Source organism: Dendrobates tinctorius, unplaced genomic scaffold (assembly GCF_039654945.1).
Source record: "Dendrobates tinctorius isolate UK_male_01 unplaced genomic scaffold, ASM3965494v1 ptg000246l, whole genome shotgun sequence".
NCBI classification, from domain to species: Eukaryota; Metazoa; Chordata; class Amphibia; order Anura; family Dendrobatidae; genus Dendrobates; species Dendrobates tinctorius.
In genome coordinates, this window is record NW_027361913.1 from 369,456 (window position 1) to 395,020 (window position 25,565).

Consider the following 25,565-nt stretch of genomic DNA (forward strand, 5'->3'; position numbering starts at 1 on the left):
GAATGTTAAAATAGTTTAAGAGCTCATCTAGGCTGCAGGAAATGTATAAAACACTTCTCACCTGCTAAGTTACCCACCGCTCCAGTGCCAATATTTCTACCAAGCTACTTATTGTCCTGCAGTGTTGATGTGTCATCCATCCACATGACTACTGCAGCCAATCACTGCTCTTGGGTGGGTGGGCGTCACATGCTAGTAAGTATGTCTACGTTCAGACAAGGGTAAGTTCGGCCAATGTGCTGTCCACATGAACCGACCACTGTAAGGCTGTGTGCCCACGATGCGATTTTTAAGCGTTTTTGCAGCGATTTTGGACTCCAAAACGTTTAAAAGTCGTGTACAGAACACCACCCATGCATTCCTATGGCATTCCGCACATGCTGTGCTAATGCTGCGCTTTTCTCCGCGGTGGTCGCATTGCGGAAAAAAAAATTGCAGCATGCTCATTCTTTTGTGCGGAATCGCAAAGAATTGCCGCGATTCCGCACCCATAGGAATGCATGAGAATCGCTTACTTCCCGCATGTGGCTATGCCCACCATGCGGGAAGTTAAGCGTCTCATGTGCAGTTGGTACCCACGGTGTGGAGGAGAGGAGACTGTCCCCTCCAGGCCCTGGGTACCATACCCCTGTAAAAAAAAAAAAAAAAACCTTCCGACGTCCCGCACTGCCATCCCGGGCCTCAACGTTCCCAGTAATGCCTTGCGGCAAGGTCCTGTGATGACGTAGTCTCGCGTGAATCTAGCGGTCTCACGAGATCGCTATAGTAACGCGAGACCAACGTCATCACAGGTCTCGCAAGGCATCGCTGGGAACGCTGAGGCCCGGGATGGCAGCGCGGGACATCGGAAGGTAAATATACCCCGATTTTTTTAATCATTTTTAACATTCTATCTTTTACTATTGATGCCGCATAGGCGGCCTCAATAGTAAAAAGCTGCTCACACTTGTCAAACACTATGTTTGATGAGTGTGACCAACCTGTCAATCACTTTCCAAGCGATGCTTCAAATCGCTTGGAAAGTACTTGAGAAAATCGCGGCAAAATCGCGAACAGAATCGCGGTAAAAAAAACTGCATGATTTCTGGGAAGGAGTCCGGTTTTCAATGTGCGTTTTAAAATGCTACATGGGCCCATAGCCTAATGGGCTAGTGCACAAGTGACTACAGAAAAAAAAATAAAATGCCCTAGTCTTGTCTGTTTATTTCAATAAGACCATACTGGTTTCACTGAAAAAAAAAATAATTTTTTTTTTTAAAAGTTTTTTCCTTTCTTTGGGGGGGGTTTTCATTGCTTGGGATAGGGTTTATTATCAGTTTTTTATGGAATATTGTTGAGGTTGAATGTCGTAACCTGCAAAATGTATGATTGTTCAACGAATGTTTTTTACAATGTTTTTATTGGGAATGTAACATAGTTTTGAAGGCTGAAGGAAGACCTTATGTCCATCTAGTTCAGCCTATTTTTAGTGCAGCTGTTCTGCATTGTTGATCCTGGGGAAGGCAAAAAACCAACAGAGTAGAAGCCAATTTTCTCCATAGGGAAAAAAATTTCTTCCCCTAAGCTGGGTCAATCATCTACCTATAATATTCTGTTATTTGTAACCTTCTATACTGTTACTCACAGGAAAAGCATCCATTCCTTTCTTAAATTCATTCAGTGAGTTGGCCATCACCACTTCCTCAGGAAGAGAATTCCAGAGGGTTAACACGCAACATCAAGGGGAGGTTGCATAGGATTGTGGGTTGTTCCAACTAGGGCTACCTATAAAGGCTGTAATAATTGATCCTTCCTTCATTCCACCTGAGGAAGATGGCTGTGCCCGTAGAAGCGCATTGTGGGTACTGGAGGAAGATTAAAAGCTGAGTTTTATACCCAGACAGATGCCAATGCTATGTGCGGGAAAAAAAAGTATGGAGCTGTATTCGGATTCTGTCAAGATGGCAAAATGTCCATATGACCGACAGCGAATTGTAATGTTCGTTTGATCGTAGTCTTGGCACATCATTGCTCGACCAGGACTCGCACTGGAGCAGAAGGTGACGTACCAGGTAAGGTTAGCAACCGTACATCTTTTCTTGCAACTAATTTAAATTTATTAAAAAGAATCAATTATGTCCCAAATGCTATTAACCTGCAGATATGGGATTTATCTGCAGGATAATAGTGTTATAAAGCCATACGGCCTCCGCCCTGAAGATGCAGCTGACGGGAGGAAATTAACTTTATTCCTACGGCTTTCAGTGTGATGGTGCGGCTTCAGTCACCGCTCGGTACAGTGGCTGTTAGTCAGTGCGAGGATGTACTAACAGGTGTGTGCACGCCGATACACTGCCGAGACAGCGGTCATTCAATTTTCCAGCCACTGCACACTGTACCGAGCGGTGACCGAAGCCGAGCCATTACACCTTTATGACTGAAAGCAGGAGGAATAAAGTTAATTTCCTCTCGGTAGCCATACTTTCACTGATGTGGCTGCACAGCTTTAGAATGCTATTAACCTGTGGATTAACCCCATATTTGCAGATTAATACCATTTGGAGACATGATAGGTTCCCTAACAAAACTCTAAAGGCAAACTCCCACACAATATTGTCATAGAATTACAGCCATTTTATATGGGTTTTTCCACATTCACTTACTCAGCTGTGTGCACAATGCTGCAGCAATGACAACTGTGACCATAGCAGTTAATCAGCGGTTGCAGTGAAGTCTGTAAGATCCTCATGTCACTGCGACAGCTCAGTAGACAACACACTTTAGCGCAGGAGCTATTCTTTAAAACAAAAATCAATTTTCTTTAACATGTCCCACTTACTGCATTATTGGCCAACCCTACACCACAAAAGCCATAATACAGATATGATATTCTTGTCCTGGCCATAAAGAAGCTGGATTTCCTTTGCAGATACTACAGCTTCTTATTTAAAGTGGTTAAAGGGGTGAGCACCATTAGTGACCAACACTTGGTCAAAAGCAACTCGTCAAGCAGCCAAAACCTAAAATACTGCATAAAACTTATTTCAACACTTCATTTTTTAGGGTAAATTCCTTGGCTGATTAAAAAAAAAAAAAAAAAAAATAAAGACATTTTTGATCATATTAATTATTAGACTTCAACTCATTAATCCAGACATGAAAATAAAGATCTTTAATCTCAACGGTTGAGTAAAGTAAGTGTCCATGGGCACACTGGGAATGCCACCCTGGCTCCAGTCTAATATTTCGATTTCTGCTTCCTCTTGGGTGGCTTACAGAAACAAAAGCGTTTGTTCTAATTTTAGGCCGTGGTTGAGAAAGGATATTTCGGATGCCACCAGTCTAGGAGATGGACGCTGTGAACAGGATCCAAGACAATCTGCATTCCTAGCTCTCCACGAGGTTTCTTGCCATTTAACACTGGGCAGTCTTGGAAAAGCAGTCTCACACGGTGATGCCTCATGTCAGTACTAACATTTATAGTCAACTGGAGAAAAAAAAAAAAAAAAAATTATTATAGGTACTGCAATTTCAAAGAACATTTTCTTAACAGTTAAACCCCTTTTAACATAAAATTATTGTATGTATTTCTACAGCGCCAACATGTTCCGCAGCACTTTACATTTTAGAGAGGGACTTACACAGACAAAGACATAAGGAGATGTATCACATACAGTGTAATACTTTGTAATCATTTAACATAGTGGAACTATAGATAAAAGGAATATACATAATTCAGGGCCCCATAGAAAATAAAGACAATTGATATTCACCGCAGTGGCACCGTTTCGGTGATGTTGGTGCTGCTGCTCCTGGTGGGCGATGAGACACTGTTGCATCACACGACTGATGCAGCCAATAAGCGGCTGCTGATCGGCTGCAGCCCTTATTTTTTTGTTCTTCATATCTGGCTCACAGGCTACTGAGGAGCTGCAGCTGATCAGCAGCAACTGATTGTCATGGCACCTGTTGGATACAGCAGCACCGACATCGCTGGGACTACACAACTGTGGAAAGGGAGTATATCTGGTTATTTTCTGTGGGATCATGAAATGATTGGGTTGTCCAGCGGTGAACAACACTTAGCGATGAAAGCAGTGGGTGACGCTGGAAAGGAAACGGGCACACAATGCTGAACGGGAATCATAGTTTTTGTTCACATATGAGGCTGTGGTGACCTATTCATTTTAAGTAGTAAAGCGTTTATAATGAGGGCATAATCACATATATCACTTACATAAGTTAGTGTCATACCCATAACCACAGGGATGAAAATAAAATTTAATGTGGTAACTTTAAGAAGGCAACAGTCCTGGTCTGGGTTAAAATGGACTTCTTTGTACTCGGCAGGGGGCTGCAATCCGTTAGGGCAATGGTTCTTCTGCTTTAGGAGCTAAATAAATAAAAACGTGTTATATATATTGTACAAAGTACAATTGAAACATACAGAGATAACAATACACAGTGTCAATAAAGGCCCCGTCACACTAAGCAAGATCGCTAGCGATATCGCTTAAGCGTCACCGATTTTGTGACGCAGCATTGCAAGCGGTATTGCTATGTGTGATACTTACCTCCGACCGGCTCCCCCGCTGATTATCGCTGATCACGCGAGAATGTCCTGGGCCGTTTCCTGCTGGCGCCGACGAGCGACACGGGCGGGAGGACGTCATCGCCGAGTCAGACAGGTAACGACCGCTACTACGTCACTGGTGAGATCTGCCTGTTTGGAAGCTCACTAGCGACCATTTAGCAAAGCACCAGCGATCCTGACCGGGTCGCATCATTGTCGGGATCGCTGGTGCATCGCTAAATGTGACGGTACCCTAAGGTATAGACACCCGGGTCCACATGAGGGGATTAATCCAGAAGGCTCAGTGCATTAAAGCATAGTGAAACATATGAAAAAAGAACGCACAAGGATGAACCAATAAGAAGAATATAGATGTAACGTTATTAAATTCTTTTGTTTAAAGAGAAGGGGGAGTAGTACAGAGCAAAGAAGGCAATCACACAATGAAAGCAACCAGATGTGGAACCGCAGGTCAGAGGTGCAAAGGTAGGATCAAAAATGCTTATGTGACAAGTAATAGTTCACATACAGTACATGCAAGGCAAGTACCTGATCAACTCATGAAGGGAATAAAACCGCTAGTGGACGTGATTGCATGTAAAAGGGAAAACAGACGGCAGAAGGAACATATGATTGTATGCCATTACCTGAGGTACCACGGCCACTACATGCGTTTTGGCTGAAGTGCCTTCATCTGGGGGAGCACTTCAGCTGAAACGTGCGTAGGGGTCGTGGCACCGCAGGTCTCAGGTAATGACATACCATCTATATGTTCCTTCTGCCCTCTGATTTCCCTTTTACAAGTAATCATGTCCACTGGTGGTTTTATTTCCTTCATAAGTTGATCAGGTACTTACCTTGCATGTACAGTATGTATTGTCACATAGTCATTTTGAACCTACCTTTGCAACTCTGACCTGCGGTTCCACAGCTTTGGTTGTTTTCATTGCTCTGTACTACTTCCCTTGATCTTTAAACAAAAGAATTTAATAAAGTTACATCTTTTATTCTACTTATTGGTTCATCCTTGTGTGTTCTTTTTTCAAATGTTTCATTGCACCAAGTAACAAAGGGGGACGTAAAAGGACAAAATAAAGCATCTATACTAACTACATTACAACTGTAGGAGAATCTGCCCTTACCACAGGCAGTATGGGGTACCGGTGAGCTCCCCAAGTACCAGAAACTGTTTTATTGTGAAATGCTGCAGCAATTCAGAGGACTCTCAGTCATATTATAGAAAACTAGGATTTAAGGACATTAAATATCATAATTATCAAAGAATACTGAACATTAGGTATGTAGAACAATTGAGGCTAGTAGAGTGAGCTCAAAGAAAGGAGGAGACAGAACATGGGTACATGGAATAATGAGAAGATGGTGCAACCATAAAGTAAAAAACACATCTACATACATAAATAGAATATAATAATGTATATATTGCTTCTATTAATGGTTAAATGCCTGTGTGTAGCCAAAATCTTGCACAGTAAGAAGTAAATGTAGTAACGGCATCGATATGACTCATGCAAGGCGAGGAGTGCACGCGGATAAAGTAGTACTAAGTGTACTAATTGTAGCAAAGGAATCCATGTGCAGTCATGGCAGTTAAGCAGATAGCATTTACATAGCTAATAAACACAGACCGTCAATTAAATCAAAAGGTATAGAGTCTTGCCCATGTCTTACGATGTATACCCGCCTGCCCCAATCCTATGCAACAATGTATAATAAGGGGCATATAAAAAGGCTGGACTGCTGCAAAGCTGTAACTCAGTCTGAACTATGAGCAGCAGAATGTGAGCACATGCATAGAAGAGAAGCTTGCTATACTTAAAAAAAACAAAAAAAACAAAACAAACAAACCTATGACCGTTTTACAACTTGCCCCCATGAGCCATGTTTGCCATCGTAGCTTAGTGCTTGAAGACTTTCACTGATTTTTGATGTAACCAATATTTGTTATTTTTCCAATCGGCTATTGAAGTCAGTGAAATCCGATGTATGCTCAGCAACAAAGGAGAAATTAAGTTCTCTGTCGTCTCTGCACCATGCGAGAGAATCGGATCACACTCAGTTGACTCGGATCTAATGCTGAGATTTTTGCTGAGTGTCATTAGCATAATCGCACGAGAGAACATACGCTCATGTGATCCCAGCTTAATAGTAATATTATAGAGATAACCACAGGGAGACCTACGCATGGACACCATAGTGATTACGGGTAATGTGGACAGGCTTACCGGCTTTTTAAGTTTGAAGTTAAATTCCCACAATGTCTCCGCTCGGCTTCCGGACTCCACTTTTCTACACCAGAAAAGTAAACACTATAAACCAAATATAAATGCATTAGGCAAAAGAGAGACATCTACAGGTTCAAAGGTCAGATGTAAACCAAGAAATTGTGTATGTTACACTGCGGCATATGTGGCAGCATTTATCCATTCCAATCTCCCCTCCACAGGCCCAGGATCTTCCATTACAGATATAAAACCACACAACTTACTTTGGAATTTAACAAAGTGTTAGGCGTCGATTCTGGTAATGGAGGGTCTTTAGCCACTCTGGAACAAAACGGCTCGTACATGTGAAACAAGGAACGGATGACGCACGCGCGCAGGGAACGCAGTCTGCACATCCACTCAGGCAGCAAACGGTCAGGAAGGTAGGCGCTCGCCTGGTAGTTTCTGTAAAACAAATAACATCATTATTGATCACTTATTTCTGGAGTGCCAAGCATTCGGCAGAACTTCACAAATCGGACTTAATACATGTTTTAAGAATGTGTGTCTGCCAGAGGAGGTGACGGCACATTTCGAGGATATGCCACCACTAGACGATTTTCTCGGCGCAGTAGCCAGCAATGTACAGACAATGGGCCCATCTGAATTTTACTATTCATGTGCACCAACTCTTCCATGAACAACAACTTATACTAAAAATACGATCTTCCAACGACTAAATGTTAAACAAATTTTAGTGATGTGAACAGACAAATTATAATATATACTATAGATGGATCCAGAGATGCCAAATGCCCAGAACAAAAAGAACACTGAAACGAGCCGTGTCCGATGTACAGTTTCAATAATGCATGTTACGTATTTGGGGGGCTACTCAAGTGACTCACTGCTTAACGAAATGTCTCCATTTGTTAGATAGTATTAATGTCTACCACGTGAAAAAAAAACTGGAAATGTCTCAGATTGTTTGATATTAACCCCTTCACTACCAAGGGTGGTTTGCACGTTAACTACCGGGCCAATTTTTACAATTCTGACCACTGTCCCTTTATGAGGTCATAACTCTGGAACGCTTCCATGGATCCCGGTGATTCTGACACTGTTTTCTCGTGACATATTGTACTTCATGTTAGTGGTAAAATTGCATTCAAATAACTTGCGTTTATTTGTGAAAAAAAACGGAAATTTGGCGAAAATTTTGAAAATTTCGCGATTTTCCAACTTTGAATTTTTATGCCCTTAAATCACAGCGTTACGGCACACAAAAAACTTAATACATAACATTTCCCACATGTTTACTTTACATGAGCACAATTTTGGAACCAAAATTATTTTTTGTTAGGAAGTTATAAGGGTTAAAAATTGACCAGCGATTTCTCATTTTAGCAACGCCATTTTATTTTTAGGGACCACTTCACATTTGAAGCCACTTTGAGGGGTCTATATGATAGAAAATACCCCAAAGTGACACCATTCTAAAAAATGCACCCCTTAAGGTGCTTAAAACCACATTCAAGAAGTTTATTAACCCTTTAGGTGCGTCACAGGAATTTTTTGAATATTAAAAAAAAAAAAGAACATTTAACTTTTTTTTCACAAAAAAAATACTTCAGGTTCAATTTTCTTTATTTTACCAAGGGTAACAGGAGAAATTGGACTGCAAAAGTTATTGTGCAATTTGTCCTGAGTACGCTGATACCTGATATGTGGGGGGGAACCACTGTTTCGGCGCATGGCAGACCTCAGTAGGGAAGGAGCGCCGTTTGACTTTTTCAATGCAAAATTGGCTGGAATTCAGATCGGACGCCATGCCGCGTTTGGAGAGCCCCTGATGTACCTAAACAGTGGAAACCCCCCAAGTGACCCCATTTTGGAGACTAGACCCCCCAAGGAACTTATCTAGATATGTGGTGAGAACTTTGAACCCACAAGGGCTTCACAGAAGTTTATAACGTACATCGGTACAATTAAAAAATCATATTTTTTCCACAAAAATGATGTTTTCACCCCCAATTTTTATTTTTCCAAGGGTAACAGGACCCTAAAAGTTATTGTGCAATTTGTCCTGAGTACGCTGATACCCCATATGTGGGTGTAAATGACTATTTGGGCGCATAGCAGAGCTCGGAAGGGAAGCAGCGCCATTTGACGTTTTTGGCTAGAATTGAGATCGGACACCATGTCGCGATTGGAAAACCCCTGATGTACCAAAACACTAGAAACCCCCCACAAATGACACCATTTTGGAAACTAGACCCCCCAAGGAACTTATCTAGATGTGTGGTGAGCACTTTGAACCCCCCAGTGCTTCACTGAAGTTTATAACGTACAGCAGTACAATTAAAAAAATCATATTTTTTCCACAAAAATGATCTTTTCACCCTCAATTCCTATTTTTCCAAAAGTAACAGGACCCTAAAAGATATTGTGCAATTTATCCTGAGTACGCTGATACCCCACATGTGGGTGTAAACCACTATTTGGGCGCATGGCAGAGCTCGGAAGGGAAGCAGCGCCATTTGACGTTTTTGGCTGGAATTGAGATCGGACACCATGTCGCGTTAGGAAAGCCCCTGATGTACCAAAACAGTAGAAACTCCCCACAAATGACACCATTTTGGAAACTAGACCCCCCCAAGGAACTTATCTAGATGTGTGGTGAGCACTTTGAACCCCCCAGTGCTTCACAGAAGTTTATAACGACCGGGCGTGAAAATAAAAATATCGTATTTTTTCAACAAACATCATCTTTTAGTCCCCAATTTTTTTATTTTCCCAAGGGTAACAGGAGAAATTGGACCCCAAAAGTTGTTGTCCAATTTGTCCTGAGTACGCTGATACCTCATATGTGGGAGAAAACTACTGTATGGGCACACGTCGGGGCTCGGAAGGGAAGTAGTGACGTTTTGGAATGCAGACTTTGATGGATTGGTCTGCGGGTGTCATGTGCGTTTGGAGAGCCCCTGATGTACCTAAACTATTGAAACTCCCCACAAGTGACCCCATTTTGGAAACTAGACCCCCCACGGAGCTTATCTAGATGTGTGGAGAGCACTTTGAACCCCCAAGTGCTTCACAGAAGTTTATAACGCCTGGGCGTGAAAATAAAAAAAACATTTTTTTCCGCAAAATTATATTTTTGCCCCCAATTTTTTATTTTCCTAAGGGTAACAGGAGAAATTGGACCCCAAAAGTAGTTTTGTAATTTGTCCTGAGTAGGCTGATACCCTACATGTGGGGGTAAAACACTGTTTGGGCACATGGCAGAGCTTGGAAGGGAAGGAGCACCATTTGACTTTTTCAACGCAGAATTGGCTGGAATTGAGATCAGACGCCATGTTGCCTTTGGAGAGCACCTGATGTGCCCAAACAGTGGAAACCCCCCAATTATAACTCCAACCCTAACCTCAACACACCCCTAACCCTAATCTGAGCCCTAGCCCTAACCCTAGCGGGAAAATGGAAATAAATACATTTTCTTTTAGTTTTATTATTTTTCCCTAACTAAGGGGGTGATAACGGGGGGTTTGATTTACTATTTATGGCGGTTTTTATGTTTGGCGGCTGTCACTAAAAGACGCTTTTTATTGTAAAAGTAGTTTTTGCATCACCACATATTGAGAGCTATAATTTTTCCGTATTTTGACCCACCGAGTCATGTGAGGTCTTATTTTTTGCGGGACGAGTTGACGTTTTTATTGGTACCATTTTCGGGCACGTGACATTTTTTGATCGCTTTTTATTCCGATTTTTGGGACGCAGAATGAACAAAAACCAGCATTTCATGAATTTCTTTTGGGGGGGGTGCGTTTACACCGTTCCGCGTGCGGTAAAACAGGATTTTTTGGTTTGCTTACCGTAAAATCTGTTTCTCGGAGCCTTCATTGGGGGACACAGAGACCATGGGTGTATGCTGCTGCCACTAGGAGGCTGACACTATGCACAAAAAAAGGTTAGCTCCTCCTCCGCAGTGTACACCCCACCGACCGGCAGGAAGTTCCTCAGTTAGTGAGAAAGCAGTAGGAGAAGTAACAGAATAGATTGAAAGCAGAACAAACAACTCAACTGTAACAAACCGACAAACATAAGAACAGGAGTTGTAGAACATGGGAGGGTGCTGTGTCCCCCAATGAAGGCTCCGAGAAACAGATTTTACGGTAAGCAACCCAAAAAATCCTGTTTTCTCGTTCGCCTTATTGGGGGACACAGAGACCATGGGACGTCCCAAAGCAGTCCCTGGGGTGGGAAACAAACTTCCATCAGGCCAGTGGACTCGCCACCGCAGCCTGCAGAATCCTTCTACATAGGCTGGCGTCCGCCGAAGCGTAGGTGTGGACCCTGTAGAATTTCACAAAGGTGTGAACCGATGACCACGTTGCAAAGCTGCAGCGCGGAAGCTCTGTGGCGCACCGCCCAGGAGGCACCCACCGCCCGGGTAGAGTGCGCTCTGATCCCTGGAGGGGCCACTCGATGCTTGACCCGGTATGCCTCCAAAATTGCCGATCTGATCCAGCACGCAATAGTGGCCTTTGAGGCTGGGTGATGAACAGAGAGTCTGACTTCCGCAATGAAGTCGTCCGGGCTAGATAGACTCTCAATGCCCTGACTAGGTCCAGCTTGTCCAAAGACCGCTCCCGAGGGTGAGCTGGGCTCGGGCAGAAGGATGGCAGAACAATGTCCTCATTGAGGTGAAACGAAGATACCACCTTCGGAAGAAAAGAGGGCGGAGGCCGCAGAACTACCTTGTCCTGATGAAGGACCAAAAAAGGAGAGCGGCAAGAAAGTACCGCTAATTCCGACACGCGCCGGATGGAGGTAATGGCCACCAGAAAGGCCACTTTCCAAGAAAGGAGGGAAAGGGAAACGTCCCTGAGAGGTTCAAAAGGAGGACCCTGCAGAACCTGAAGAACCAAATTAAGATCCCAAGGATCCACTCGGTACGGAGGAAACGTGTGAGCCACACCCTGGAGGAAGGTTTTGACCTGGGGCCGGGAGGCCAGCGTTTTCTGAAATAAAATGGACAGTGCCGAAACTTGACCCTTCAAGGAACTGAGAGCAAGCCCCGCATCCAGCCCTGCCTGAAGAAACGCCAGAATAGAAGGGAGCGAAAAAACCAAGGGCGCGATGTCATTGGCCTCACACCAGGAGAAATAGGCTTTCCAAGTACGGTAATAGACCTTCGAAGAAGAAGGCTTTCTGGCGCGGATCATGGTATGAATTACCCGATCAGAGAATCCTGCCCGTCTCAAAACCTCGGTCTCAACAGCCACGCCGTTAAATTGAGCGACCGAGAATTGGGGTGGCAAATCGGGCCTTGAGACAGCAGATCTGCCCGTCGGGAAGCTTCCAGGGGGCGTCCGCGAGAAGGTTGACAATGTCTGCGAATCAAGACCTTCTGGGCCAATTCGGGGCGATGAGGATGACTGGAATCCCCTCTGCTTTGATTTTCTTCAACAACTTGGGAAGAAGAGGCAGAGGAGGGAACAGGTAGGGGAGCACGAACTGTGACCAAGGGACGGCCAGAGCGTCGGCGCCCACTGCCAGAGGGTCCCGAGACCTGGACACGAATTGTGGTACTTTCCTGTTGAGGCGAGAAGCCATGAGGTCTACATCCGGGGTTCCCCACCGACGGCAGAGCAGATGAAACACCTCTGGATGTAGGGACCATTACCCTGCCGCGAGACCCTCGCGGCTGAGGAAATCAGCGGCCCAGTTGTCCACGCCGGGAATGTGAACCGCGGAAATCGTTGGAACAAAGGTCTCTGCCCATTGAAGAATTCTGGACACTTCCGCCAGGGCTGAGACACTCCGTGTCCCCCCTTGGCGGTTGATATACGCCACCGCTGTGGCATTGTCTGTCTGAATCCTGACAGGCAGGCCCTTGAGGCGCCTTTCCCAGTGGACGAGAGCTAGATGGATCGCCCGTATCTCTAGGACATTGATCTGCAGAGCTGATTCCTGAGTCGACCATCGACCCTGAACAGTGTGATTGCGGAACACTGCACCCCAGCCGATGAGGCTGGCGTCCGTAGTGACAATCTGCCAGTGAACGGGAAAAGACCGCCCCAAGAGAATGAGGGGAGACGTCAACCACCAGTTGAGAGACCGCCTGATCCGGCAGGAAAGGCGAACCGGACGATCCAGAGACAGAGCCGACCTGTTCCACCAGGACAAAATGGCCTGCTGGAGTGGCCTGGCGTGAAATTGGGCAAAGGGAACTGCCTCTATCTCCGCCACCATCTTCTCCAGGACCCTCATGGCTGACCTGAGGGATGGAAATCGTGTGATCTGTAATGATCGCACTCCCTGCTGCAGGGAAAGAATCTTGTCTTGTGGGAGAAATACCCTTGACCGACGAGTGTCGAACAGAAGGCCCAGAAACACAAGGCGTTGAGTAGGGACCAGACAGGACTTTTCCCGGTTGACGATCCACCCAAAACTGGACAGGGTGTCTAGAACGATCGCCACACTTAGGCGGGCCTGTTGAAAGGAGGGGGCCTTGATCAGGATATCGTCGAGGTACGGAAAAAGAACGAGACCTCTGATCCTCAAGAAGGCCACCAACGCCGCCATAATCTTCGTGAAGACTCTGGGAGCGGTGGCGAGCCCGAAAGGAAGCGCGACGAACTGGTAATGTTCGTGAAGAATCGCAAACCGCAGGAACTTCTGATGTCCGGGAAATATGGGCACATGTAGATAGGCATCTTGGATGTCTATGGAACCCATGAATTCCTGCTCCTCCATGGAAGCAATTACCGAGCGAACTGACTATCCGGAAGTGGCGAAGGCGAACTCTCTTGTTGAGTAACTTGAGATCCAAGATGGGTCGAACTGTCCCGTCCTTTTTCGGCACCACAAACAGGTTTGAATAAAACCCTGTGAAGCGTTCCGATTCGGGAACGGGCACAATCACCCCGGAACTGAGAAGAGAGGTGATGGCCAAACCGAACCCTGGGACCAAGGCCGGATCCCTCGGCGGACGGGATTGTAAGAAACGATCCCGTGGAAGAGAAATGAACTCTATTTTGTATCCTGTTGATACAACCTCTCTGACCCAAGCGTCCTCTACTGAGGCGAGCCAGACGTCGCTGAAGAAGAGAAGTCGACCTCCCAATTGGAAGGGACCCACGGGAGACCGATGGTAGTCATGCGGACGTAGACCGTCCAGATCTAGATCTGGACGGTCTTCCCTGGGAAGAGTGGGACCGCCAGGACGGAGTGGGCCTGAAGGAAACCTTCTTTCTTTCCTGACGTGCCTGTGGCCTTTGCTGGTTGGAAGGGTTTTCCGCCGTATTGAAACGGCGGAAAGTCCGACAGGGACGAAACTGACGCCTTGGAGGAGGTCTGCGAGGCTTGGAGGGGAGAAGAGAACTCGTACCTCCAGTAGCGTCCTTAATAATCTGATCCAATTGTGATCCGAAGAGAAGCACTCCCTGAAAAGGCAGATTGGTCAGAGACTTTTTAGAGGACAAGTCCGCCTGCCAGGCCTTGAGCCAAATTGTACGTCGGATTGCCACGATGTTACTTGACGCCTGAACTGCGCAAGATGCGGCATCCAAGGAGGCAGAAAGCAGATAATCCCCCGCATGGGAAATCTGATTGGCGAGATCGGCCAAATGCTCTGGTCGTGCCTTATCCAGAAGGCCCTGCCGAAGGTCATCTGCCCAAGTGGATATGGCCTTTGCTGCCCAAGAAGAAACAAAGACTGGACATACCGCTGCTGATGCCGCTTCGAAGGCAGATTTTGCTAGAGATTCTATGATCCTATCATTAGAATCTTTTAGCGACGCCACCCCTGACAGCGGAAGGACCGTATTATTAGAAAGTCTGGACACGGGAGGGTCCACCGAGGGAGAAGCGGCCCAGTTGTCCGTGAGCTCTTTAGCAAACGGGTACAGCACGCCGAGACACTTTCCTCTTTGAAAGCGTCTGGTCGGATCTTCTCTCTCCTTTGTAAAAATCTTTCCAAACTCAGAATGGAAGGGAAACACCCTGGATGGTGTTTCCGGCCGTCTGGACGAAACCTCCTGATCTGAGGATTTCGCAGGGGCGTCAGCGATGTCAAAGGTATGGTGAATCGCGGCAATGAGGTTTTGCACCGTAACCTTCATGTTCGCATCCTGGTCCGAATCCAGCTCTAAGACCCCTTCCGATTCCGAAAGCGCTTCGCCTGACTCGGGGGAGGAGGCCCGAGAGGGAGACTGCTGGGGACTATGGGGTGAGGTAGGACGAGGGGAGGACTCCGCCTGGAGGTCCTGCCTGGGCCTCTTGCGACTGCCGCTGGCTGGGTCAGATGGGACGTCCTGAGACGTGCTGGGTCCCGCCGAAGCTCCCAAGAGCAACTTGTCCAGAACGGCTACTAGGGACTGAGACACCTTGATGAGGTCTGCCACTGACTGTGATTAAGAGGAGGCCCAACCCGGCATGGGGGGCTCACTCGCCCCTGGGGCTATGGATGGCTCCTGAGCGGCGTCGGGCTGGACGCAGAGCGGGTACGATCAGACTTAGCTTTGGACATAGTGAAAAGAGAGGCAGTGCAGGCCGGTTGGGGGACAGAAGGCAGAGAAGGGTGTCAGTCTGCAGGTGCAGAGCTACTCACGGTTCAGGTGTCCCCAAGGGCGACGCTCTCTGATCTGGCTGCAGGATGAGGCCAGGCCAATCCGGCTGAAAAAAGGCCCAGCGACCGAAATCCGGCAGGGAATTAGGTCCGGCTGGCAGGCTGAGAAGATGGCGACCACCAGGGAAAGGGCGCGCTGCCAGAGGGAGAAGAAGGGCGGAGCTCGCCGCAGAGATCCCCTTAGCACCGCCCGCTGTCCAATAGCAGGCTGGTGTGAGGCAAGGGGGCTGGGAAGGCCTAGGACGGGCGGGAGAGAAGCCCGCATAGAAGAAAGGGGCAGGGGGCGTGGCCGCGACGCAGCGGTAGGCCCGAGATGAAGCCGGGGCCTAAATTAATAGCGCCGGCCGCCTGTCAGCAGGGGGTCGGCGCGGAAGATGCGCCGCAACACCGGGCCGCAACCCCGGGCCGCGTCCCTGCTTCCCACAGCCCGACCCCTGTATACCCCTGCCGGGATGAAGAAACAGGGGGGGGCGCAGAACAAGGCCCGAAAGAAAAGGGGCCTTCATGGATGCGGCGACCGCGGGGAGAAGCGGGCGCGCAGGCCCTACCGTGGTCCCCTGGCGACCGCCTTAGGATGAAAACGCCGGGGGACCGCTAGACCGCATACTCACCCAGGCCGGGGGCCACAATAAAGGTACCTGAGAATCCCACGCTGTCTGTCGTCTTTATGGAATCCACGCCTCGTCCAACCGTCAGGCTCTGGTAGGCGAGATGGTGGGAGGCGGGGGGCAAGGACCGTCCGTATAGCTGGCACGCACCTGTGCGAGGCTCCTGGTCCTGCCGCGGAGACCTATGAGGATACGGGGTGGCAGTACACGCCGTACTCATAGTCTCTTTGTGGGAGTACGGATGTGACTGTTCACTCCGTATGCCTCCGAAACCTGTAAAGGAACGACGCACGACGAGGTAGATAGGGGTCTAATAAAAGACCCTTGTCCACCTCCTACTGACACTAAGCTAAACTGAGGAACTTCCTGCCGGTCGGTGGGGTGTACCCTGCGGAGGAGGAGCTAACCTTTTTTTGTGCATAGTGTCAGCCTCCTAGTGGCAGCAGCATACACCCATGGTCTCTGTGTCCCCCAATAAGGCGAACGAGAAAATTGATAAAGCGGTTTTATTCTTCGGGTCAGTACGGTTACAGCGATACCTCATTTAGGTCGTTTTTTTATGTTTTGTCGGTTTTTTGCAATGAAAACAATTTTATATAAAAAAAAATTATTTTTGTATCGCTTTATTCTGCGAGCTATAACTTTTTTTTTTTTTGCGGATGACGCTGTATGGTGGCTCGTTTTTTGCGGGACAAGATGACGTTTTCAGCGGTACCATGGATATTTATATGCGTCTTTTTGATCGCGCGTTATTGCACTTTTTGTTCGGTGGTATGATAATAAATCATTATTTTTTGCTTCGTTTTTTATTTTTATTTTTTAAGGGGTTCGCTAATGGGACAGTTTTATAGGGCAGGTCATTACGGACGCGGCGATACCAAATATGTGTACTTTTATTGTTTTTGTTTTTTTTTTTATTTTGAAAAAATTGATTTATTGGGGAATATTTTTTATTTTTTTTACTAATTTATTTAGCGATTTTTTTTAAATTATTTTTAACACTTTTTTTTTTTTTTTTTTTTACTTTATTACCTTATCCCAGGTGGGACATCACTGTCCTGTGACAGATCGCTGATCTGTCACATCACAGATCACTGTGACAGATCAGTGATCTGTCACAGGCACTGCTGCAGACTTCCTCATGCCTGCGCTTTGCAGGCACTGAGGAAGCCAGCTTCCTCAGGCCCCCGTCGCCATCTTGGATTCGGGGGCCTGGAGGAAAGGAGCCCCCCGCAGCAGCGCTGCACATTGCGCTGCTGTGGGGGGCTCAGGGAAGCACGGAGGGAGCCCCCTCCCTGCCGATGCTTCCCTTTAACCCCCGGTACACCGCGATCGCGTTTGATCGCGGTGTGCAAGGGGTTAACGTGTCGGGGGTGGTCCGTGATAATTAGCTGACACGTGGGCGCCGCTGATCATGGTGACGTAATATTCCGTCCATGGCAATTAGGTCCATGGTCACATGGACGGAATATTACGTCAATTGTAGGTAAGGGGTTAATGTATGCCATATACACATAAATATGGAGCAAATATGCACTCCTAACTAGAGATTAGCAAATTTGTTTGGGTCCCTGCTTATTCGGCAAGCGATAGCGCTTGTCAAATAAGCTACAGCGGGAATCCGGATACATGGTGTGTGCCGACAGATCAGCTGTTCGGCGCCGCAGCTGCATGTGTCGTGGCTGTGTGACAGTCATGATGAATGGATAGCCTTAAGTGTTGGGCTCTCCATGCACGTGTTGTGACTTGTCACACAGCCACGACAAGCAGCTGTGGTGGTGATCAGCTGATTATCGGGAGCGCTCCAGGTATCTGGATTCCCGTTCCCGCTGTAGTATATGTGTGTGTACATATATATTTATTTATTACACACATTTTTTTTTTTTTAAGTTTAGTTGTTGGAGGATCCTATTTTCACTATAGGTTGTTGTTGCAGACCTTCCTGTTAGGTCTCAGAAGGCTCCTTAGAGGTTGACAATTCTTTCCATGGTGCCACTGTGCAAAAATTGAGTCCATACCCTAAATGCACTACCCACATGTAGATGAGAATAAATGAAGGTGTAGTCACAAGGACGACGTGCTGCTTCCATTAGATCCCAGAAAAGTCCATTAAAGGTTTATTCTGAAAATTGAAAGTCATTACCTATCCAGAGCAGATAATTTGTTGATCAGTGGAGATCCTGAAAACTGGGCTCTGAAATATGTAGGTGACAATTTTCAATATCTGGGAACTGACTTTTAAAATAGTCTGTCAGCACAGAATGACTGTTCAAACCAAGTACAGATACTCGATGCACCCTTGGAGTGGCCAAACATTTAACCCCTTCAAGACCTTTGACGTATAGCCACGTCAAAGGTTGTGACCCTGCCTTTCCCCGCACATGTCAGCTGATCGGATCAGCTGTCATGTGCCTCTAGCACCATGGGAGGATGAGAGCTCTACCCACTGCTGTTAACCAGTTAAATACTGCTGTCCATCATTAACAGCGGCATTTAACATGTGCTGGCTGGAAGCACGTTACAAGTCCCGATATTGGTGCCTGTCACATGATCGCGGGGTGCCTATGGGTTGTCATGACAGCTGGGGGTCTGCAGAAGAACCCCGTGCCTGTCACTGTTTATCTCCTATGAACACGGGCTCGTAGCTGGCATCCATAGGAAATCATGATTTTTGTAGCACAGGCGATCGGATGCTCAAAGCATCAAGTTTCAAACATACAAAAAAAAAAAAAAAGTTCAAATCACCCCCTTTTGTCCCACTGAAAATGAAACAAAAAAAAAATAAAATACACATTTGGTATCGCTGCGTTGAGAAATGTCTAATCAAAATATAAAGTAAATTCATCAGATTGGTAAACAGCATAACAACAAAAAAATTAAAATCCAGAATTACTTTTTTTGGCGGCTGCAACATTGCAATAAAATGCAATAACAAGGGAGCAAAACATTGTATTTAGCCCAGAATGGTATCAATAAAAACGTCAGCTAGGGTCTCAAAAAATAAGCCGTCACCCAGTCTCAGATCATGAAAAATGGAAATGCTGCGGGTCTCTGAAAATGGCGACATAAGCAAAATAATCTATATATGTTTGGATTCCTGGGGAAACATATTGCTACCAGGAAGAGAACATGGTAAATAAAAAAACAACAAAACAAGAACAGATTGTGGAATTGCACTCTTTTTGGCAATTTCACGGCACTTGGATTTTTCCCCAGTTTTCCAGTACACTGTATGGAAGAATCAATAATGTCGTTCAAAGTATAACTCATGTCGCAAAATACAAGCCCTCATGTGGCTATGCTGACAGGAAAATAAAAAGGCAGGAAAAAAATGAGAGCACTTTCCCACCGCCTCAAATTCTTACTTGATTGATCACCACCCTTTCTTGCTCTATAAAGCCAGAGCCATCAATGGAATAAGAGGTAGGTGGGAAGGTGACTAACCACGCCATGATGCACTGAGCACCTAGTCTGGAGAGTAACTCTGTGACGGCAGAGTCCCTTTCCAGTGATTAGACAGGTTCCCATGACGCGGCCGCTCTGCGGATTTCTACTATGTGATGTTATGAGGAAAGTTATCAATATTCTACACTGCTTATCACACCTTTTGTACAATCTCATCCAAAAGACAGCAGTGCAAGTAACGGTCCAAGCTTTCTTACAAATAAGAGCAAACGTCAGAACATCGTCAGGTCGGATGTAGGAGGCGAGGACAAGCCAGATGTCAAAGGGATAGTCCCCTCCTGCGCTGCTGCCTGCCAGGACGCTTTCTGGAAGAGGAAGATAATCGGATTAACACAATTACAATATTCATAAAGCATAGAGAGAATCTGAATCTAGGCAAGAAGCGAGCGTTATTGAAATGCCCTTGAAAAAAGTGCACAAACCCTTGATGTTACTTTGCATAGACCGGGGATTTTTTTAACGAAGTCACTGAACTCAGTAAAGTCTAAATTTACAATTCAATTTGCATGAATCTTTAAAAAAAAAAAAAAAAAAAAAGCACACTGGTGTTTTACACAATGCAGAAGTATGCATGACACACGAACTTGGAAAGGGCTGGGGCGGGCCTTCCCATAATGCCTTGCAGCCACAACACCCAATGGTATGGCACAGCCAATCACAGCCTGTATAAAAACAGGTGGGGTATGCAAATCCCTTTTTGATGTGAATCTGGACAGTGAAAATTGTCTCTTCGGAGAGAAGGAAGACTAGAACTCTATTGCCACCTATAGAAAGTAGCAATCCTAAAAGTCAATATCGACTCTCCAACGAGCCTTGTCACATGACTTAGGATAAAAGCCAAAATCTCAATTTGCAGACACTGTTTCGGGGTACTGCCCCTCATCAGCACAAAGTGTGAGATATTGTTTGGCTGTGAGAGAGAGGGTCACTTCTGCTTTTGTGCCACTAAGAAATGGCACACCGACAGGAGCTTCTTCTCACCAACGCTATCCACATTAGGTTCCATAACAAAGATTGAACAACCATATCTAGATAGGAGAATTTTTCATTTTTTCCCATTTGAAATCTTATGTTTTTCTTAATGGAATAGAGTCTATTATTATTATTAATCTGAAGGAGAAGAAAAAGCCCCTCAGTTGTAATAATGAAATGCAACTTTTAGAAGTGTATAATTCTGGTATAAAATTGAGGGAAATTTCGCCATTATGAAATACCAGGGAGCATAACTCCAAAACAAGTAAAATATTTTACCTCCAGACATTGAACCAAGCCTCACCTTTGTGCTTCTTACTTTTCTTTTTCCTGCAAGAACTTCCATTGTCATTGTCCTCAAGTTCATCAGAGCTCCCAAAACATCCATTCTCCGACAATACGGACAGACCGTCCTCACTGGGCACCCGAGAGGCCTCCAAACCACAGAGTGCCTTTACTAAAATAAAAAATAATCAAACATTTTCGTCAACTGTTTTACCTCCATCAGCCAGGTGTGCTTTTATGAATCTGATAGCGGGGATAACACAAGATTAGTGACTGCCGAGAACTAAGCTGGAGAGGGGTTAGATACAGTCTCACACCTCATCTTCTTCGCAGCCAGAACTCACCTTCTTTCTGAACAGCATTTGCCACCGCCTTTTTCACGCGCCCAGACTTCACAACAGCTGGATCGGAGTTGGCAAAGTCTGCCACAGTAACTGGAAAAAAAGGGGAAAAAAAATCCATTAATAAAGTCAGACGGTCAATTTATGCTCAATTATGCTCTACCGTCCAGGGATTCCGAGTGAGGATCCGGAACAGAAAGTCCCATCAGTGCAATGTTAGTTTAGGCACCAGGATCTTTGGCTTTCTGACTCCACGGCCCCGATCACAAGTCCTATAGTCGTCAATCAGACTATGTAAGAGCGTGGGCAGTTACGCTGTCCATTCAGCGCCTTCACCTCCTGGACTGATAGACTCAATTAACATATAACAAGCGTCCACTAAACGCCATTTCTAGTGAATAGTGATATACCGAAACAGTGGCATGTAAAAGTTTGGGCACCCCTGGTCAAAATTACTATCCTGCACAGCTCTTATTGTGCCGAGGATGGAAATTCCCTCCAATATACTGAGCTGCACATATCGCGGCGGGGGATGCCAGCGCCTGTGACAAGGCAAGTACTGTGGCCCCAACCCAGTAATAACACCCAAAGTGCTCCTTTAAAGTGTATTCACGCCCTCTTCACAAGCACTGACTCCCCCTCCGAGTGTGGAAATGCCACCCCGCCCAAAATATAAGCGACTTCTTCCCTACACAGAGAGCGGGGGCAGCACAGTGATGCTATCACACCGCAAGGACGCCGACATCCTGTAGGACGTACAGGACGACTGAACCCCTCTACCACAGGATCCAAAAGTGGCGCTCGCCTGGAAATCCGGGAAACATCTGTGAGGCTTTATTTTGGTGCCCCCATGTTACACCACTGCCTGCACCCTTCTATACAGAAGCACCTGCCTCTATCGACCAATCAGTAGTGACGGGCGAGGAGACAGACGGCGTCTGACTGATGCACCATTTCCCACTTGTCAGCTATGGCTGCCCTGGAACGTCATTCTTGTAACAGGTACAACAGCTCAGCTGGCATCACCCTTGTCACAGAGGGCAGCAGGCTGGCAGGTGTGATGGTATCCTGGGGAGGTAAGGGGGATACACATGTTCAGTCATACCCTGTCACCATACATGTAGACACTAGAGATGAGTGAACATGCACAGATAGCGCGTTATCCAAGGATCCGGGGCATGCTCATATAATATGTCCCTGCGGCTGCAGACAGACACTATACATGGGGGATCCTCCATGGCTGTGTGTAATATACTGTATACATACATAGTGCGTACACAGAACTGCGGCAGTGACAGCCGCACACTAGCGCCCCCCTGTGGATGTGTGTATATTCAGTGTGTACACAGCACTGCTGCACACTAGCGCCCCTCATGGATGTGTACACACACAGCACTGCTGCCCCGCTCACCTCTGTGGGCGCTCACATCATCGGCACGAAACTTCAGCCGTTTTCTGTTCCCTTTTCTGGGCATGGCTGCGGCTGGATGTCACACAGACTATAGCACAGGGAAAATCGTTCCGGGCCATGGCTACAGACCACGGGGAAATGAGTGGAGAAGAGGAAAAAGAAAGTGAGATCCGCCGGGGTCTTCGGCCATCATGGAACACGTCATGCGGCCTCGTGTAACCGGGAAGTAATTCCCCCAGCCTTCCGCCCGCCATTACTGTACACAAGGATTGGCACATTGCTCCTAACAGGTCCGGAAAGACCTCACTGCGCACGTCACGTGATCTTACCAGGAGGGGGCGGATCCATTGGAGGGAGGGGATTGCGCTGGCACCAACACCCGGAGGCGGGCGCGAACCGTCAGTGCTCCGCAAGCTGCGTGCATTTACATTAAATAGCAGCGTGATTTCCATAGAGCGCCCCCTGGTCTCCTGGCGCTGCCATTGCAGCCCTGCCCCATTCACAAGCCTTTTGCACCAGTATTACACAAGTAACAATCATGTGAGAAAAAAGCAAGTTGCAGAGTCGTGGGCATTTTTCTGGCAGTCCCTAGCACATGGCACGAGGTGTTACATTACAGGCAGCCATTGTCCATGGACTGGTCACACACCAGCCCGCCGTTCATTAGCGCTTCTGCTCAGCGCCGTCTTCGCCATCAGGGTTTCACCAGTTTTTCCTGTATCCAAAAACATCCCCAAACTGACAGCGGTTTCCTGAGCTCTTCATGATAAATGGCCGGCACCAGGACGGTCCCAGGCCGCGGTCAGAGCGTCGGGGGCTTCTCGTCACTCCGTTCTGTCCACACCTCAGACCAGATTCGGACGTCTCCTTTTTATGCCGCCGTTGGTGTGTATACCACAAGCGTAGGTCTTACAGAAAAGTGATTACACACTACAAAAGTGTCCACGCTGAACACGTGGCATGAACTGGCTCTCTACTGCACACGTGCGCTGTACTCACGGTCATGGAGCGCACCGCACCTCGCTCTCTGGCGGTCACTGGGCACACGACGCCTCACTCTCTGGCAGTACCGCTTTTAGTGGCGGGAGCCAACGGGAACAGTCCTTTGCGGCGCCAGTGCTCTAAGGACGGAGCACGCTACTCAGCCTCCTATGCGCTGCTTGTCCACGCCAAAAATCTCTGCTGTCGTGCCCACTTTCTCTTTAGGCCTCTTTCACACATCAGTTTTTCGCCGTCAGGCGCGATCCGGCTATTTTTTAAAAAACTGGATCCGGCGAAATGCAATGCCAGATCCGGTTTTCCCCATTGACTTGTATTAGCGCCGGATCGCGCCGGATGGCCATGCAGTTGTTCCGGTTTTGACCGGATCCGGCAATATGTCTCAATCCAGCGTCTGGAAAAAACGGCAACTGTAACGTTTTTCGTCTCCGGCGAAAAAGCCGGAACCGCCGGATCCGGTGCTTCCGGCTTTTTCACATAATGAAAGTCTATGAGCGCCGCAATGTACCGGACCCGGCCAAAGCTGGATCCGGTTGCCGGATCCGATTTTTTTGGTCTGAGCATGCTCAGTAGCCCTGCCCACAGCAAACATATATAAAACCATGACAGTGGGACCCTCAGCCACAGCCAACATGCCAGCCAAGATAGGAGCCAGCCGCAGGAGAAGGCAGGAGAGTACCGCACCACCAGCACCCCCCCAAATGGAGCCAAGGGACCTTGCTGAACAGGCGGCTGGGAGTCCACCAGCAGACGACAGACGGTAATTATCACATCCCCCATTCCTAAAAACTAGGGCCATGGAATATCAATATATTCATTGGCCCTTTGTTTCTCTTTATTCACCAGCAGAAGCAGCCCTATAGAAGCAGCAGCACCGGCAGCAACAGCAGCACCAGCAACAGGAGCGGAGTCTGGCCAGCAGCAGGACACCACATCTTCTTCTGGGAGCCCTCCCTCGCATCGTCAGCGTTTAACGGTAAGTTTTTATTTAAATCCATCATCTCTGGAATATATGTCTATTCATTGGCTTTTATTTCAAAACAGGAATCACAAGCTGAAGAGGAGCTCCCAGAAGAAGAAGGAAGGGGTGGACAGATACATGGAGTGGGCTCGCAATTGGTAAGTTTCCTGCATCAAACGCAGAAACCCAACATCACACTGCACGCAACACATAGAAAGCAATTTAGTGCAGACGTCACACAGCAAACAACACATATGCCTACATCCAAGCACATAACTTTTTTTTTTTTCATTTCTAGTCTTCCCAATCTGGTGCTCGGTCAAGAGGTCCTCGCGGTGCCTCCCAGGGTCGTTGGCGTCGGCGACGCGGCGGTCACCTTCGTGTGAGTATAATTTTTTTTTAGGTTTTTTTTCCCTTTTCTTTACATTTCTTAAGTGTGGAGGATAATTATTTTTTTTCTCTTTTTCTTTAACAGGCGTCACTGCGTGCTCCAGACTCTGGCGGTGAGGAGGGTGGGATTGATGTGGACCTCCTCATCGATCTGGTTAGAGAAAGGGAGCCGCTATGGAATATGGGGGACCGCCGCCATGCTGATCTTATAGTCACCCGACGGCTCTGGGAGGAAATCTGTTCGCTCCTCGTGGACCGCTGGGAGGACCTTGATGCTCGGGCCCAGATTCAAGAGCGTAAGTATATACTGTTCCGGTTGCTTGATGTAAAGCACTGTTTCCCGAACTCCAGTCCTCGTGGTCCCCATGGGTCATGTTTTCAGGATTTCCTTTTGACCAACAGTATGGAAAGCCTGAAAACATGACCCGTGGGGGGCATGAGGACTGGAGTTTGGGAAACACTGATGTTGCATACTAACCACTTTGTGCTTTCTCGTTTCGGGGAGAGAATTGTGAAGCGGTGGCGGTCTGTGAGGGATCGTTTCGAGAAAGAGTTCAACAAAGAGATGTGGGCCCCGAGTGGATCTGGAGGACGCAGGAGCAAGTACAAGTATGCACGAGCCCTGTCATTCCTCCGGGAAACAATGGTCACCAGAAGGTAAATATTACACACCCCATGTAAAAAAAATTTGTTACATGTCTAATTTTTTTTGCAGCCAGGG

General features: G+C 47.0%; 1 protein-coding gene across 2 annotated transcripts; it reads right to left on the reverse strand.

The window, feature by feature from the left end:
• Positions 1 to 3,128: 3,128 nt before the first annotated feature.
• Positions 3,129 to 22,959, reverse strand: TMEM183A (transmembrane protein 183A). Of its 2 annotated transcripts, none has more exons than XM_073557259.1 (8): positions 22,824 to 22,959; positions 21,087 to 21,176; positions 20,762 to 20,914; positions 19,625 to 19,790; positions 7,059 to 7,239; positions 6,796 to 6,879; positions 4,217 to 4,372; positions 3,129 to 3,466 (listed from the first exon to the last, which is right to left on the reverse strand). In XM_073557259.1, exons 1-8 carry the CDS (start codon positions 22,840 to 22,842, stop codon positions 3,281 to 3,283), a joined length of 1,035 nt encoding a protein of 344 aa, XP_073413360.1. In that variant the 5' UTR covers positions 22,843 to 22,959; the 3' UTR covers positions 3,129 to 3,280. The 2 variants fall into 2 exon arrangements, with proteins under 2 accessions (XP_073413360.1, XP_073413359.1); XM_073557258.1 differs by lacking the exon at positions 22,824 to 22,959 and adding an exon at positions 22,495 to 22,754.
• Between the last annotated feature and the right edge of the window lie 2,606 nt (positions 22,960 to 25,565).